The sequence below is a fragment of the Dasypus novemcinctus genome, chromosome 5 (genome assembly GCF_030445035.2).
Source record: "Dasypus novemcinctus isolate mDasNov1 chromosome 5, mDasNov1.1.hap2, whole genome shotgun sequence".
In the NCBI taxonomy this organism is placed as follows: domain Eukaryota; kingdom Metazoa; phylum Chordata; class Mammalia; order Cingulata; family Dasypodidae; genus Dasypus; species Dasypus novemcinctus.
The window spans coordinates 83,520,596-83,538,647 of NC_080677.1; the positions used below are offsets into that span (position 1 = coordinate 83,520,596).

Consider the following 18,052-nt stretch of genomic DNA (forward strand, 5'->3'; position numbering starts at 1 on the left):
CTCAAGGTTACAAACATAAGGATCTCTGCATCAGAGCCAAGATTAGCATCCAGACTTTCAAAAGCTCCCTCCAGCAATCTTTGAACCATATCTAACTGCCTCTACAAATCTATGTTGCATAGAAGCAATACCACAATTTGGGCCAAAAGGATTATATGAAACTGTAAAGAAAAGAGGATTTATCTTTTTTTTTTTTTTCATTTTTCTAGAGAAATCCAATCATAATGTAAGGATTTACATAGCAAATAGAGAGATAATACAACAAAGATGATTTGGGTGCATACATCATTAACTTCTGTGAAATCCAGAGGGTTAAGCGAGTTAATAAAGTAAAACAGGCCTAATCTTTTTTAAGGCATATTGCTGACAGGTGTATTCAAATATTACAAAGGCTAAATTACAAACAAAACATAATTTTACAAATGACATTACTCTTTTAATAATAGATTATTCCAATAGTTTATTTTTGTTGATGACAGGAATATTCTTCAGTAAATTTAAATAATTTTTATAACAATGAATGATAAACTAGAACTAGAACTAAAAAAGTTAACATACAGTATTATCTTGAAATTTCAGGGGGAAAAAAGTGGTTGACAGGAACACCACCAATTTTTTTAAACCAAACAATGTTATAATAAGCAAATTTTGAATAGGAAACTGTATCTGGTTCTTTCATATTTCAAATGTAAAAAGTATTTTGATAGTGAAAATTCCATTTATTGCATCTATTTAAATGATATTACAGTAAAAGTCATTACGTGGACTGCACAATATAACTACTGAAAACCTAAGTAATGTTAATACAGAAGAAATTAGCTTTTCCACATGAAAGAAAATCAATGATCAAAAAAATTGAACATGATTGTGGTGACTAAAGCAAAAATACAAATTACAATATGATAGTTTTCAGTTTCTTGTTTGGCATAGCACACATTAACAAATTTTCAAATGTTCTAACAATATAACACCAATATCTACTAAAACCAACGAGCTTACATTAGTAAGATCCCTAAATTAGCTCAGGAAATTATTAACATCATAAAAACCAATTCCCATAAGAATTCTGTAACCAAGAATACCCTCTATTCAGAGCATAATGGTCCAGGCACTATATTTTCCAAGACTCCCCACAATTCATAAGTATTGAACTCCATAAATCCTTACTGCATTTGGATTTTCTGAACAGACCCTTCATTTCTAAGAATACATGCATACATTAGTCACAATTTTGAAAAGAATGGAAGGCCTTCATACATGTCAGATTTTAATTTTATCCAATCATTAATTTTCTGCAGAGTTGTTTTTTCTTGTCTTAATATTTTTGCAACTTTTATCATTTTTTCTTCATTTCTCTCTATGTATTTCAATCCTTCCAATTGCAGCTGATCCAGCTTTTCATTTCGACTTTCATCCAGAGGTATATTTTCACATATTACAGGATTGAATCTAAAGTAGGTGTCAGGAGGTAACAGACTATCAAGCATTATATGGACTTCTGTTAAAAAAAAAAACAAAAAACAAAAAAACAAAGAGGAGACAGGGTGGATAAGAAAATTTGAGTTATTTTGCAATAGTCTACTAATTTTGTCTTTATTTTGATTATCTTTGGGGAGGGCATATTAAAAGCCTTGCTTATTTCACCACTCTAACAGTAAGAGTAAGGAATCTATAATAATGGATACCATTACAAAATGAAATTGTTCCGAAATACTTCATGTAATTCTGCTACATTAGGACAGTTGGACCAGTACTTTCTTCTCTCTGTAATTCTGGTCATACTGTTCACCACTGTTTGAAATGCCTTCCCAACCTTCCTTTTTTCTTTTTCAAAATTTCTCTGGGTCATCTTTATTGAGGAATTAACTTATACACAATAAAATTTGCCAATTATAAGTGAATAATTTGACTGGAATGTTTACACTTGTATAACCCATGACAACAATCATGACAAAGAACATTTTCATCATTCCAAAGAGTTCCTTTATGCCTCATTTATAATTATCCCCACTCCTTGCCTTTTCTAGAATTTCAACTAAACAAAATCATAAAGTATGTAGTTCTTTTGTGCTTAGCTTCTTTCACTTAGAAAAATGCTTTTGAGATTCATCCTTGTTTTACAGTATGTATTAACAGTTCCTTCCTTCCTTTTAATTACTGAGTAGCAGTCCACTGAGTGAAATTCCAATTTGTTTTCTCCAGTTCTAATTCTGGGTCTCTTCAGTTTTTAGTTATTAGGAATAATCTTGTTGCAAAAAACCTCTGCGTAAGTCTTTGTATAGATATATGATTCCATTTCTCTTGTGTAAATACTTACAAGTAGAATAGCAGGGTCATATGGTTAGTGTATGTTTATTTTTGTAAGAATTTCCACACTGTTCTCCAAAATTGCTGTAGCATTTTGCAGCTCAACCAGCAATCTATTAGAGTTCTAGTTACTAGACATCTTTGCAAAAAACTTGGTACTATCAGTTTGCATTTCAGCCAATCTAGGTGTATAGTGATATAACATGATTTAATTAGTAGTTCCCCAATGACTAATGATGTTGAGAAGCTTTCATGTGTTTATTAGCCATTTGTATATATTTTTCAATGAAGTATCCAAACCTTTTGACGATTTTTTTCATTGAGTTTTCTTCTTTTTATATTCATTATATAGCATAAGAATTATATATTTTGGGTCTGATAATGGATCAGATACAAGTTTTATATGTATTTTCAGTCTGTGGCTTATCTTCATTTTCTTAAAAGTGCCTTTTGAAGAAAAAATTTTGTAATACTGATGAAGTCTAACATCAATTATTTCTTCTATGGTTCAGGCTTTTCATGTATTATCTAAAAATGCTTTACCTAACCCAAGGTCATTAAGATTTTCTTCCAGACATTCTTTGAGAAATTTTGAATACTAGCTCTTACATTTAGGTTTATGATCCATTATAAATTAACTTTTGCATATGGTGTGAAGGGTCAAAGTTCAACTTTTTAGATATAGAAATCCAATTGTCCCAGCACCATTGTTGAAAAGTCTATCCTTTCCTTATTGAGTGACCATGTTACCTCTATCAAAAATCATTTGAGTGTTCATATATGGATCAATTTCTGGACTCTATCATATGTTATTGACCTATAGGTCTAGGCAAATACCAGAGTCTCTTAATTACCATAGCTTAATAGTCTTGAGAACAGAGGATGTAAGTCATCTAACTCTGTTCTTTATTAAAATTGTTTTGACTTTTCTAGATCTTTGCATATCCATATAAACTTTATCAGCTTGTTAATTTCTGCAAAAACCAAAAACAAAAAACCCTCCTGGAATTTTAATAGAAATTGCATTGCCTCAATAATGATTTACAAAGAAATGGCATGCTAACAATATTGAGATCCAAAAAAATCTTTAATGCTATCAGCATTGTTTTAAAGTTTTCAGTGTTCAATTCTTTCACATAATTTGTTAAATTTCCCAAGTGTTTAATATTTTTGATGCTACTATGAATTATATATATATTTAATTTCAACTTTCAATTGCTTAGTGCTAGTATGAAGAACTATGATTGACTCTTGTTTACTGACCTTGTATTCTCCAACCTTGTTAAATTCCAATTTGTTTTAGTAGCGTTTTAATAAATTCCTTACGAATGTCAACACATACAAACATGTTGTCTATAAGTAAGAAGTCATTTCCAATCTATATGCTACTTATTTCCATTTTTGCCTTAATATATTGAATGGGCCTCCAGTACAAAGTTGTCAGGAAGGAGTGAGAGTAGACATACTATTTTGTTCATCTTAGGTGTAAAGCTTTCAGTCTTTCACCATTAAGTATGATGGAAGCTGCAGAATTTTTTTTTGATACCCTTTATCAGGTTGAGAAAGTTTCCTCCTACTCCTGACTTGCTGAGTTTTTGTCATGAATAGTGAATTAAGTCAGATGCCTTTTCTTCTAAGATGACCCTATGATTTTTTCTTAATCTGTTAATATGGTGAACTGTACATTGATTTTTGAGTGTTAAACCAACCTTGTATTCCTGAGATGAATCCTACTTGGCCATGATATATAATCTTTTTTGTATACGGCTGAATTCAATTTACCAATTTATTTTAAAGGACTTTTGTTAAGTATATACATGGGGAATTCTGACTGGTTGTTTTCTGTTTTTAATAATGTTTTTGTCTAGTTTTGGTATCAGGGTAACGATAGCCTTGTAGAATGAACTGAAAAGTATTTCCCCCCCTTCTATTTTCTGGAAGTGTTTGTGTAGAATTTGTATTCTTTTTTCTTAAATGTTTGGGAGAAATCACAATGGAGCCACTAGGATCTGGGGTTTTCATTGAGCTTAGGTTTTTTAACTACGAAGTCAATTCCTTTAATTGGTACAGGACTATTCGGGTTCTTTATTTCTTAGCTTTTTGAAATTCATCCATTTTATCTAAGCTCTTCAATTTACTGGCATAATATTGTAATACTCCTTTTCTTAATCTTTAATGTCCTTAGGATCTATGATAATGGTCTCTTCCCATTCCTGATACTGGTAAATTTGTCTTTTCCCTTTTTCATTTCCTGAGCAGTTTGGCTAGAAGCTTGTAAATTTTATTGAGTTTTTAAAGGAAAGAGCTCTTGGTTTCAATGTTTCTTTTTTTTTTAAAGATTTATTTTTTTAATTTATTTCCCCCCTACTCCCCCCACCGTTGTCTGATCTCTGTGTCCATTTGCTGCGTGTTCTTCTGTGACCACTTCTATCCTTATCAGCAGCACCAGGAATCTGTGTCTCTTTTTGTTGCATCATCTTGCTGTGTCAGCTCTCCGTGTGTGTGGTGACATTCTTGGGCAGGCTGCAATTTCTTTCGTGCTGGGCGGCTCTCCTTACGTGGGGCTCCCCTACGCGGGGACACCCCTGTGTGGCATGGCATTCCTTGTGCGCATCAGCACTGCGCATGGGCTAGCTCCACACGGGTCAAGGAGGCCTGGGGTTTGAACTACGGGCCTCCCATGTGGTAGGCAGACACCCTATCCATTGGGCCAAGTCCGCATTCCCTTTCTGTTTTCTATTTCACTGATTTCACTTCTTTATTTCCTTTCTTCTGCTTCCTTTTGATTTAATTTATTCTTCTTTTCCCAGGTTACTTAGTGTAGAAGCTTGGGTCATGGATTTGAGATCTTTCCTCTTTTCGAATAAACGTTGTAGGTTTTTTTAGTTGTTGTTGTTGTTTTAAGGAGGTACCAGGGATTGAACCTAGGATGCCTGGGAAGCAGGCACTCAACCACTTGATCTACAATCGTTTCCTAATAAAAAGTTTTTATGCATAAATTACTAAGTATTGCTTTTGTTGTATCCCACAAATTATGATGGGGTATTTTCACTTTTATTTGGGTCAAGGTATTTTTTAATTTCTCATGTAATTTCTTCTTTGACCCATGGGTACTAAGAATTGTGTTCATTTCCAGATATTCATAAATCTTCCAAATATCTTCCTGTTAATAATTTTTAATTCTGTTGTGGTCAGAGAAGATACTTTCTATGATTTCAAAAAATTTTAGTTCCATAATTTTAATAAATTTAAATTTATTGATACCTGTTTTATGTCCCAGAATATGGTCTATCTTGGTAAGCTTTCTGTGTGTACTTGAATATACTTTCTTTTGTTGTCAGGTGGAGTGTTCTATAAATGTTAATTTGGTCAAGTTGGATGATAGTGTTGTTCAAGTTATTTTTTTCTATTTGTTCTGACAATTATTAAGAAAGGGGTGTTAAATTTTTGAATTATAATTATGTGCCTATTTCTCATTTTGTTTCTGTGAGTTTTTGCTTAATGTATATTGGAGCTGTTATTAGGTAGATTAGGATTGTTATGGCCTCTTGATGAAGTGATGCCTCTATATAAAATGGCTCTCTATATCATTGGTAATATTCTTTGCTCTAGACTCTACTTTGTCTGATACTAATAATATGGCCAATCTAGCTTTCTTTTCATTAGTATTTACATCTTTTTAACTTTTAACCTATCTATACTTTTATATACAAAATGGGTTTTTTATACCCAGTATATAGTTGGGTCTTGCTTTTATGGCCTGACAATCTCTGCCTTTTATATGGAGCATTTAGATCATTCACTTGTAATGTAAACCAATCAGTATGGTTTGTTTAAATCTGTCATCTTGCAACTTGTTTTCCATTTGTACCATTTGTTCTTTGTTCTTTTTTTTTTTTCCCCAGTGATCGTTTGGCCTTAGTATTTTTTATAATTCCATTTCCATTACTGGCTTATTAGCTATACTTCTTCCACCCCCCAACCCTGATTTTTAGTGGTTGCTCTAGGGCTTACAATATACATCTTTAACTTATCACAGCCCTTCCTTCAAATAGTTTTACTACTTCATTTATAGTTCAACAAACTTATAATAGTATACTCCCATTTTCCCCTTCCATCCTTTGTGCTTTTATTCCCATACATTTATTTCAACATATATTATGAGTTCCATGATACATTGTTATTTTTGTAACAAATACTTTTATTTTAAAGGGATTTTTTTTTTATAAGGGAAAAGGCTTTTTTATTTATAATTTCTAGGGTTTACATTCCCTCTATTGATTTATTTCTTACCAATATTTGTCATTCCACTGTCTCGTGGCTTATTCAATTTCTGAAAAGAAGTTTGCCGTCATTTTAATTTTTTCTTCTCCATGTAATATGTCTTCCTTCTCTGGATGCTAGTAAGATTTTCTTTTATTACTGGTTTTCAGCAATTTGATGATTCATCTCTATGTAATTTTCTTCATGTTCCTTCTGCTTGTGATTCACTGAGCTTCTTCAAACTATAGGCTTATTGTTTGTTACAAAATTTGGAAATATTTTGGCCATTATTTCTTCAAATATTTTTCTATCCACCTCTTCCTTCTTTTGCTACTACAATAACATGTTAGACTCTTTAGTCTTACTCTATCAAGCTCACTGAACTCTGTTCTTATTTTTATTTTTGAGGCTATTTGTTATCTATTCCTTTTTTGTTCTTACCTTTCTTTTGCATTGAGTTTTAAAATTGAGTATTAAATTTATACTCCATTTTAATTACATTTAATTAAATTTGAATTGAGTCTGGAAACTCTCTTCAGATAGAATACTAGAACAATCATTGTAGTCACTTCATTTATTTCCCTCAGGGGTCAATGTGTGGTAATGCCTGTTTTCCAATGTTTGAAGGCCATTGTTTTGTCTAGTTTTCTAATTTAATGTGAGAGGTTAAATCTGGTTCCTATTATTCTATCATGCTGGAAACAACAGATTTAAGATTTAAGCCTCTTTTAAAATGTCCAAACCCTATACATCTTTTAAACACACATCAAATATAATTTACTTCTTGTAAACATTCTACACTAATCCAGTTTACTTTTCTCATTTCTCCACTTAATTCATAGTCTTAACCATCTATAACCGATCATCCACAACACGCTAAATGAATGCACCCAGCAATTGATTATACATTAAATTGAACCATGAAATTGCTGTTTTGGGAGGTCAATAACAATCTGTATTTCAGCAATTACATACAGTTCAGTCTAATTGTTGCTACATCTTTTTCAAAGCTAACTAACATTATTAAACTTTACACATTTTTCTTTTCATGTGCGGTAGAGTGTTAAGTACAATGTGAAAGCATTTCATGTTTCTTGAAAATTTTAATGGTTTGCATGTGATTTGCACAAGGTACATACCTGAGTACTACAAAACTGGCAGATTTAAAATATCTTTGTCTCAACAGATGGCTTGCAGTAAGAATATTTGATTGATAGGACAACAAAATTTAAGATAATAAAGTCAATATCAGCTTTATTTGGGCTATCATTTAATGGATAAAAGTCTTTAATAGGGAGTATAAGATCCTCATTTAGGTGAATGATTTGGTCAATAAATGCTGATATGGAAAGAATGAATTTCAGAAGGGGACTGTTAAGTGTTAACAATTAAAAATAGTAATAACAACAACATATTTCACTGAGGGCCTAAAGGTAAAATAGTTAAATAAGGAGGATCTAATCCTCAAGGTCAAAACTAGAAATTCACCAAATATTCACAGAGTGCCTACCCTGTGGCATTGAAGCCAAAATAATAAATTGAACAGATAATTCCTTGCCTTATTTTCCTAGGGGATAGGGAGATAATAAGCCAAAAAACAAGCAAATATATAATAAATATATCTAATGAGATAAATGCTATATAAGGGGGCTGAGGGACAGGATAAAAATTTATAGTGAGATGGCGGGAAAAGTGGTCAGGAAAAGTCTCACTAAGGTGATATCTGAGCAGAGATCTGAATAAAATAAAGAAGTCAGTCAAGCATATCTGGGGAATACAGTAACTACAGAGGCTCTGAGACAGGAGAGTTATTAACAAGATTAAGGAACAACAAGTAGTGCAGTATGGCTGGACAAGAGTGAGAGGAGGAGAGATGTATTCAAGGGCTGGGTCTTGTAGGACCACTGTTACACTGAATGAGGCTTTTGGCTTTGTTCTAAGTGTGATGGGAAGCCTACAGGGTTTTGACCAGGGGAAAGGCATGATTTAATTTACATTCTAAGAGGATTATTTTGGTCTAGACTATAAGGGGATAAGAGTTGAAGTAGGGACTTGTTCTAATTCCAATTTGCCTCTATATTACTAAATAATCTAATTCCCTAAATTATCTAATTCTCTCACCACATCATGTGCAATCTGACTCCTTCTTTTGCTTTTTCCTGTTTCTGGCTTGAGAGGCTCCAAACCTTTGTGCTATACCTGCTTTAGACCATTCTTCAATGCTAAGTAAGCAAAAGTAAGACTAGCTGCCAGATGGATGTGAGTTTCTATTCTGTACAAGAAATGGATGAGGAGAAAGGACAACAAATACTTGATCCCATACATTTCATAACCCTATTATATAGATATAATACACTCTTTGGCAGTTAGGACCAGTATAATTGATCAAAAACTGAATTTTAAAAGTTGAAATGCTTTAAAGTAGCAAACAAGCAAAAACACTAACCTTCTGTATCTGTAGCACTGTTTATAACATTCGACAGTTTGGCTTTCAAGCTTGTGTATGTCATAGTTTTTCTCGCATCATTCTCATAACGTCCAGTGCCCAGGGATACTATGCATTCTAATGGGACATTTGGCCAAAGACATTTACATTCATGCATTGCTAATGCTGAAGGGTTATTCAGAAGTAAACCTCCATCCTGCAAAAATAAGAATAAAAAATACAATAAAGAACTCCTAAAAGTGCATTTGGATTTTACAAATATGAAAACAAATAAACACATTTTAAACCGTTTGAAATTTATTCAGTGAAAGCTGAAATATGTAATATGTTGACCAATAAATTAATTAAAAATGACGTTCCTTTGAGGTGAATTTATTTTATACCACTATTGCTACAATAAAAAGGTTTGTGAGGACTTCCAGTCAACCAAGATGGCAGGTAAAACACTCCAGGGTACTGTCCCTCACTGAATCTTTGAACTAGCAGAAATTGTCAAAGACACTTTCCTCAAAACTCTGGAAAACAGTTAAAAGGTTGCAGTAACTGGGCCAGTGCTGAATCAAGAAAAGCAACTTTAAAAACAGTAGCAAAGGACCATTCTTCAATCCTAAGGTAGCAAAGGTAGCAAAGGACCTTGCTAGCCTCTCTCCTCACCCTCCATGTATGAGTGGAGCCAGCTCCCACTCACACTGTGGTTCCCTTGCTCTATTTCAGAGGGAACAGAGTTACCTTCTACGCACACACTGGGTGCCAATCTATCAAGTAGAAGTCTGAAAGACTGAACTAGGAAACTATCTCAGGCTCACTCTCCCAGCATTTGTCCTGAGGGGAGAGAAGCAGCATGCAGGCAGCTACAACAGTGAAAGAAATTATTAAGATGAAGTGATGTGGGGTGAAGGACTACCTGCTTTAAGTCATACAACAGTATCCAGGAATGGGTAAAAGTATCAGAAGAATTCCTAAGGGCTCTGGCAAATACAAGCCAATGAGAAGGAAGAACCATCACAGGTTCAGATAAGGCAGAGAGGACCTGCATTCAGTATTTACCCCCAGGGCTGATGTTCTTGATAGGAGAACTAAACTCTGAAGAAGAACACCAGCCGAAGTAGAGGAAATTTGCAAAATCTATAACCTATGCTTTTTTTCTTTAGTTTATTTGCTTTTTGTTAGCTCCTGGCACTCAAGAAAAATCTCTGTCATATGGATACAAACTTACAGAAAAGAGTTTAGGAACTAAATCCCACAGCTAACACTTTAAAATATTAAAATATACAGTGTGAATGTTACCTTTTTATAGACTTGCAGAGATATGAGCAGGTGGCTGTTTGGGAATTGTTTTTCCCCATGGTCCAAATCCCGAAAGCTAGGGTAGGAATAGGGGTCCTACCCTCCCTTTGAAAGAGACAGCTCCTTTCCCAGGCTAAACTCCCTGTCTCCTGCCCCCTCCTTCTGTCCAGGCCTTAACATCCCAGGTGAGTTGCTCCTTGAAATTGAGGAGGTGGCAGCAGGATCTGCCAGAGCAGGGAAGGCCTCTCTGCCTGAGCTCATTTAATTCAGTGACATCCTTTGCTGTAATCTCCTGGACTCAGGACAGCTTCCTTTAAGGACTGTCCTGAACAAGTGTACTCATAAAAGACAGCAAGACAAGTCAAGCTATCACAAGGGTAATAACAGCAAACCGCTGGCACAAGGGCGAAAGAAGCTGAAGACAAAAGTCAAGATCTTTAAAACTGAGAAAGAATGACACGTACCAACTGGGATGTATTTACCTATGTGGGAGACAGCCCAAGGCACAGCCGGTTTAGGCCAGTTGTTTATATCATGGGCAGAAACTACCCTAGCATTTCAAACATCACTTGCATCCTCTGCTCTCCTCTAACTCCCTCTCCAGTTGCAAACTAATTAAGAATAAGACCTTTTGCATCTTCTCCCACAGGGATTTCCTTGACCTGCAGCAAAGTTCCCCTTTGAACCCAAAGTGTGTCCTGCATATGTAAGGTTAAAAAGTCCAGTTAACTGCTCTGCCACTGATTTCCCTGACCTGTTTTTCTGCTAATCCTTCTCGGCTACTTTGCTATAAGAGTTCCTCTCCCACTCTCTTTCCCTTTGGCTTTGGTAGTTGAGGTGGGTGAAGTGTTACTTACAAATCTCTTTGGAACATTAGGTAAACCTGCTGGCTAAGGAGGCAGGTTTAAATATGCGCCTGTTTTACTTCTCAACTTACCTTTTTTTGTCAATGTGCATATAAATCTCTACATTCATAGCTCAAGTTAAAGGACACTCCCATATAGTGCTTTTTAAAACCTGTGATTTCCAGAGTTCTGTTTTAAAAATTTTAGTAAGTTTTCTTTCATTATAAACTGGTTTGATCATAGAAATAAAACCTTCTGATGAATTTAGAGAAATGTGTTTCTTCAAAGGTATTGCTGAGGCCCCCAAATGAGAGGGTTACCTAGTGGCAGCGTCTTGTTTTAATGGGCCTATATTAAAAGGTATGGCACACAAGTTTCTTTTAGGGCGAGTTCTCAGCCAAGTCACCACACATATCAAAATGAGCAGGATCCAAGTTCCCAAAATGACATTCATGTAACTCCAGTGGTAGTAGACAAGATGAATTTTGGTGGTACATAGACATCTTTACATTTAATAATTAAATGTTCATTTTTATAGCTTTCTATTTATAGCATGTGATTTTTTTTTCATTTAGAATAGTGATAAAGTTTCTTTTGGCAAACTTAAGTCAACAATGAAAAACATACTAGTCCAGTTGGAACTCAAATCACTGAAATTTTCAGAACCCTGGAATTGTTAAGATAGGCTGCAGCACTAACACTACGTTGGCCCCATTCTGGTTTGTGTGATCCTTAGAAAGTTACATTCAAGTTTGCTTCATGATCTATAAAATGGGATACTGGTACAGATTTCATGTTTGCTGTGAGGAATAAATGATAATATATGCAATCCTTTTAGCACATGGTGAGTGCTCAATGAGGTGAACTATGTTTCACTGTAAGAATCAGCAATTATGCAGATAACCAACACTAGCCAGGTATTAATCACTGTAAGAGCTATGGGACTGTGAGGCCATCATTTTTGATACTCATGAAATATCCATGAGTTTCAATTCACAACTTTCAACAAGTTTTTAAAAAAAGTACAGCATGCAAAAGAACACAAAAGAAAGAAAGAAACAGGAAATGATGGCTCATTCAAAGGAACAAAATAAAAACCCAGAAACCATCAATGAAGAACAGGCTATGGATATAAAGGACAAAGAATTTGATCCTCAACATACTCAAGGAAATAAAGGAAAACACAGAGAAAGAATGAAAAGATATGAGGAAAACAATGAATAAACACTATGATAATTTCAATAACAAGACAAAAATTTTAAAAAGGAACCAAACAGAACTACTTGCATCCCTAGAGGGTTTTAACAGCAGACTGGAGTTGGCTGAAAAAATAATCAATGATCTCAAAGACAAGAACTGAAATGATTCAGGCTGAGGAGCAGAAAGAAAAAAGAATTTTAAGAAGTGAACAGAGTCTGAGAGACCCATCAAGCATACCAATTATGCATTAAGGGAGTTCCAGAAGGAAAAAGAGAAAAAGTGGCAGAAGGAATACTCAAATAAATAATGGCAGAAAATTTCCCAAATCTAATGAAAGGCATGAATGTGCACACTCAAGAACCCCAAACAAGATAAACTCAAAGAGAATTATACCTAGACACATTACAGTAATCAAACTGTTCAATGACAAGGACAAGAAGAAACTTGTGAAAGTTGCAAGAAAAAAGCAACAAATTATGTACAAGGGACTCCCAAAAAGATTAAGTGCTGGTTTCTTTATGACTCTCGGGATAACAGGTATATACAAAGTTCTCTGGACTCTCAGGAAAGCTATTTGCCATATCTTTTCATTGCCTGCTCTATTCTCTATTTTAGTGTAGATTGTTTGCTGCCTCTTTTAATCCAACCTCTACCTTCCCCTGAGATGTCCATCACCACCACTGTCAAACTACATCTCTTTGACAGAATGTCTTATGCCTCCACACTTATGAGACTTCCACGAAACAATGGTGTCCTTTTAAAGACATCTTTTTATTCATTAACCCACCATGTTTTGGGTCTTTGGCTCTTCATATATGTATGTCCCTTTGTGGCTGAGGTATGCTAAATTGGGATCATCTCTGAAGCCTGAACATTACAGAAACCTGGTTTGTGATTGGCCCAGGACTGGGATGAAAGCTACCTGAGAGGCAGTGGCTGTCCTGAGCAAGGTGAGCCTTTATCCTTTGTCTGAATTCAGAAAGAAGGGAATTTGTTCCAGGAAAAGAATGAGGAAATGGCAGCATACATACTAGACAATATGTTTATCTTTATCATGGATTCAACAGCCTTAATTTTTAATGTACACCTCAGTAATGTTGTTAAATTATTATTCCTAAGCTCATAGTATGGCAAAATATACATAACTAAAACCAGAATACTAAAATAAACATTTAAGTACAAGTTAAGATTATGAGAAGTAGGCCTTCTCTGATACCACGCAAATTCCATCAAAACTTAATGACCATCTACTCTGTGCCAGGCCACAAAGCATGTAGTGATTGCAGTTTTGGGGACTGTTATTTTTGTATATGCTAAGTCTGAAGCAGATGAACTGAGCTTATCTCTGCTGGAACTGATCACCATATGCACACTGGAACAAGGTGGCCTTAATTTCACCACGTGATTCTAAACCCCACTGTGCCTCTGTTCCGATAATGGCTGTCAATTTTCTATTTTTTGCCTCTGACATAGCCCCTCCACCACTACTCTCCTAACTTCCAAACACTTCCACTGTGCTCTGAGGAAGTGCTCCATAGTTACCACTTCCAATGTAATCTTACACTCCCCAAATAGTTGTTGATTCTCTCAAGTCTCATGTGCCTTAGAGTAAAAAAAAAAAGGGGGGGGGGAGGATGGGAGGATGGTGTCTTGTTTGTTGCTTATTGTCCATCCTAGACCTTTGTTCCTAAACCTCTTAAAAAATCCTAGCTTTTTAAAGGCTCTGCTATTTGGCTATCACACCATCTCATCACTGTTGTCATATATCAACCTCTAATCAGTCAGCACCTGGCTCAGAGACTTCCTTTCTACCTCAAGTCTTTATATGTGACTTCAACATCTTTACAACACCTTGGACTATCAATTCCTCAATCCTCTTATCTTCAGAAATCTACTATTCCATATTTTCTCCAAAATCACTCACCAGACCTTGTTATCAAAGTATATGGAACACACAGTATATAGCCTTTTAAGTCTGGTTTCTTTCACTTAGAATAATGCTTTTAAGATTCATCTATGTTGTTGTATATATCAGTAATTCATTCCTTTTTACTGCTGAGTAATATTCCATTATACAGATGTACGACAGTTTATCTATTCAGAAGTTGACAGAAACTATTTTGTTAACATTAGTTATCTTTAGAATCTGTAGAAAGTCAAAGTGGCTAGGTTTTATATTGTTTCACTTTGTAAAAATCTATGTGGATCCCTTTCATGTAGGTGAAATAATTATTTCCTCAAGTCTTCCTGAAGTACAAATTTTCATTTAACCATTTCAGCTTTTTCCTTTGTTTTCAATTAATAGGACACTAGAATGTTACATATCCTATTACAGAGATAAATTTAACTTCCAATTCAGTAATGTGTATTTAAATTTTTTTTAATTAAAAAATCAGAGCGCCTTCCAGAAAATAACCACTGGACAAGGTCCACACCTCTTAATCATCTCAGATCTCATTTCCTTTATGATGGTCATTAACTGAGGAAAAACATACCCTTCATTTTGGTTGTTCTTCTTAATTAAGGATTGAATTGAGGTTTAAAATACAATGTGACAAAAGAAGTATCCTAAAACATTTAGAGGTACACATCCAGAGTATGGACCATTTTGTTATTCTCCCTAAATCTTTAATATCTTTAGATGTTAAGTTATAAAATTTGAGTTCAAAATGCTATGTGTAAAGTAAAGATTAATCCTTACCTGACTGCCGTGAGGAAACATCAAATGAAGACCCTAGCCATACAGTCACAGAAAGAACTTTTGAGGGCAGAAAATGTGGTTGGTTAGATAGATGCCACCTTTACAGTATGTCGCTAAAATTAGTAATGTTTGGGTCCTTGTTTAATAGTGTCATACATCTGATTAGTGTAGGCATTAAACATAAGTCTTGAGATATTGATTAAAGAAAAAGCATTTGTTCCATTAATAGGAAAATATGTATAATTTAACCTTTTTCATAAAAATCTGAAAATGGTATGCTTACACAATTATTATTGCTTGTTCTGGGAATAACCAACATGTTGGGGAAGTGGACTTGGCCCAGTGGTTAGGGCATCCTTCTACCACATGGGAGGTCCACAGTTCAAACCCCGGGCCTCCTTGACCTGTGTGGAGCTGGCCCATGCACAGTGCTGATGCACGCAAGGAGTTCCCTGCCACACAGGGTTGTCCCCCACCCCCGGTAGGGGAGCCCCATGTGCAAGGAGTGCGCCCTGTAAGGAAAGCTGCCCAGTGTGCAAGAAAGTGCAGCCTGCCCAGGAATGGCGCCACACACAGGGAGAGCTGACACAACAAGATGATGCAACAAAGAGAAACACAGATTCCTGTGCCACTGACAACAACAGAAGTGGACAAAGAAGAACATGCAGCAAATAGACACAGAGAACAGACAACTGGGGTGGGGGGGAGGGGAGAGAAATAAATAAATCTTTAAAAAAAAAACACCCCAACATGTTGTATTATTCTATTAAAGCAAAAATGTACTAATAAAAATTCTGAAAATTTGTAGGTAATTTTAACACTGATGATGCCTTCCCTTAAACTATGTCCAAATGATTCTGAATTCAAATTAGAAAGATCAATACTAAAACTGCAGCTGCTCTACCTGAAACCATAACAGGAGGGAATACTCCCATTTTACATTTCTACTGGTCTCTTAAGTTCAATATATCCAAATAAAGTATTTGAAAATTACCATGTAACAAGTCCTATTTCTTCCTTTTTAAAAGTTTTACTAATTCCTAAAACAATGAGGACATTTTATAACACCTATCTAATATCTGGATTCCTGGGGCCATGGAAGTTGAAAGCTGAGTTTAAGTTTCTATATATGAATTGTTGGGCTGATCTCTAATTTTTCCTAGGAAAAATTCATGAAAGGGAAATTGCTGAATCAAAGGTATTATTGTACAGGTTAAATATGAAACCTTTTATGATTAATATTTTATCTATGCAATGACAATAACAAAGAACTCCAAAAAACTATACTGTGACTTTCTTTCTTTTTTTGGGGAAAAAAAATTAAATGTCAGAAAGTCTGACAAGAACAGTAAGAAATATCAGAGCATGTTCAAAGTTAAATTATCTGTGATTCTTTGTACTACTACTGTGCGAATATTTCCTAAGAGCAACTTCGGAAATTCAACACATTACTTTTCTCTCTTTTTTGACAAATCAGAAGTCATTAACTTTTCCTGTGTTTTAGTAGGAGCATTACATACCTTTCATATTTCACTTTATTGACTAAATTGCTTTACTTTGTATTATTACTTTATTTATCTGCTTCACAAGTTACTTCAGCCCCTTTGGTGTTAACCTACTTACTCATTTCATTTGATAAAGAATCTATTTCATGTTAAAATCTACTGCAAAGTAGAGATTACTTCCTCTGAAACATACCACTTGATGGATTTCACACAACTAATTTCCTTTCTCCAGTTAAATGACAGAATTTACAGTCTCTGAATATGGTAAAACTAGGCTGTGAGTGGGACTAAATCCCACCATAAGGAGTTTGTTACAGCTGCTTCAGTCTCCATTTCACCTTAGTCAAATTCCTAGAAAGGGTTGTCTCCACTGTCCCATGTCACATGGACTTTTCAATTCCTTGAAATCTAATTTCCACCACCACCACTCCATTAAATGTCCTTATGAATAAAATAAATTAGTGGGCACCTGATGCTTCATTTTAATTGACCTCTACAGAGCATCTGGTACTAAATACCTCTTTTCCTCAGTTGGTTTCCCTGCTATTATTATTCTCTGCTGGCTCTTCTTTCTAACCTACCTTAATCAGTTTTCTTTACTGAATCCTCTTCTTATGCCATTCCCTACTCTTTGTCTCCCCATTCTACAGTTTTACCTGTGATTATCTCATCCAATCCCATGATTTTAATTACATTTTTGTCTCTAGTGAGAAATTTTCCTCAAAGCTCTAGAACAGAGTTATTTAACAGTGCTTCTATTGATATTTTAAGCTGGACACTTCTTTGTTGTAGGAGACTATCCTGTGCACCGTAGGATGTTTAATAGCATTGCATGTCTCTATCTACTGAATGCCAGCAGCACTCCCTATCCACTTCCCCCACCTCCCTTTGTGAAAGGCAAAAATGTCTCTAGACACTACCAAATGTTCCTGGGGAGGGGAGGCAAAATTGTTCCTAGTTGAGAACTGCTTTACTATAATGTATTCAACAATCAACTATATATTCTACAGATTCCAAAAACCAAACCAAAATTCATTTGTTCCTCATTCCCAATTCAAACCCACTCTTTATTTTGTATTCCCTGCTCCCTATCTTGATTAGTGGCCCCCAATTCAACAAGTCACATATTTGACAGTCATCCTCAATTTGGCCCACCATCTTTTATATCTAATCACCAAGTCTGGTGAGTCTACTTCTGAAATAGCTAACCACCTCCTCCCCAGTAGGACGTGCTTAATTCAGGACCTTTCTTTTCTCACTTGGTATCCCTGCCTACAATCTCACCTTCCTTTCAACTCTATCAAAGTCAGCATCTCCACTAAAAATCCTTTAGTGGCTGTTTTAGTTTCCTGGCTGCTAAAGCAAATACCATGCAATGGGTTGGCTTAAACAACAAGAATTTATTAGCTCATGTTACGGAGTAATGAAAATGCTCTAATATTGACTGAAGCGATGAATGCACAATTCTGTTATTATACCAAGTGCCACTGACTGCACA

The 18,052-nt window shown here is 35.1% G+C and overlaps 1 protein-coding gene across 10 annotated transcripts in view; it reads right to left on the reverse strand.

Annotated features, from left to right (window-relative positions):
• Positions 1 to 440: 440 nt before the first annotated feature.
• PNPLA8 (patatin like phospholipase domain containing 8) overlaps positions 441 to 18,052 on the reverse strand; it is a 53,876-nt gene continuing 36,264 nt past the window's right edge. For all 10 annotated transcript variants that reach the window (XM_071215226.1, XM_004463594.5, XM_012527216.4 and 7 more), the window contains 2 exons: positions 9,017 to 9,212; positions 441 to 1,498 (listed from right to left, as the gene is read on the reverse strand). In XM_071215226.1, coding sequence (XP_071071327.1) covers positions 1,224 to 1,498; positions 9,017 to 9,212 — 471 coding nt within the window. In that variant the 3' untranslated portion in view covers positions 441 to 1,223. The remainder of the gene's footprint in view (positions 1,499 to 9,016; positions 9,213 to 18,052) is intronic.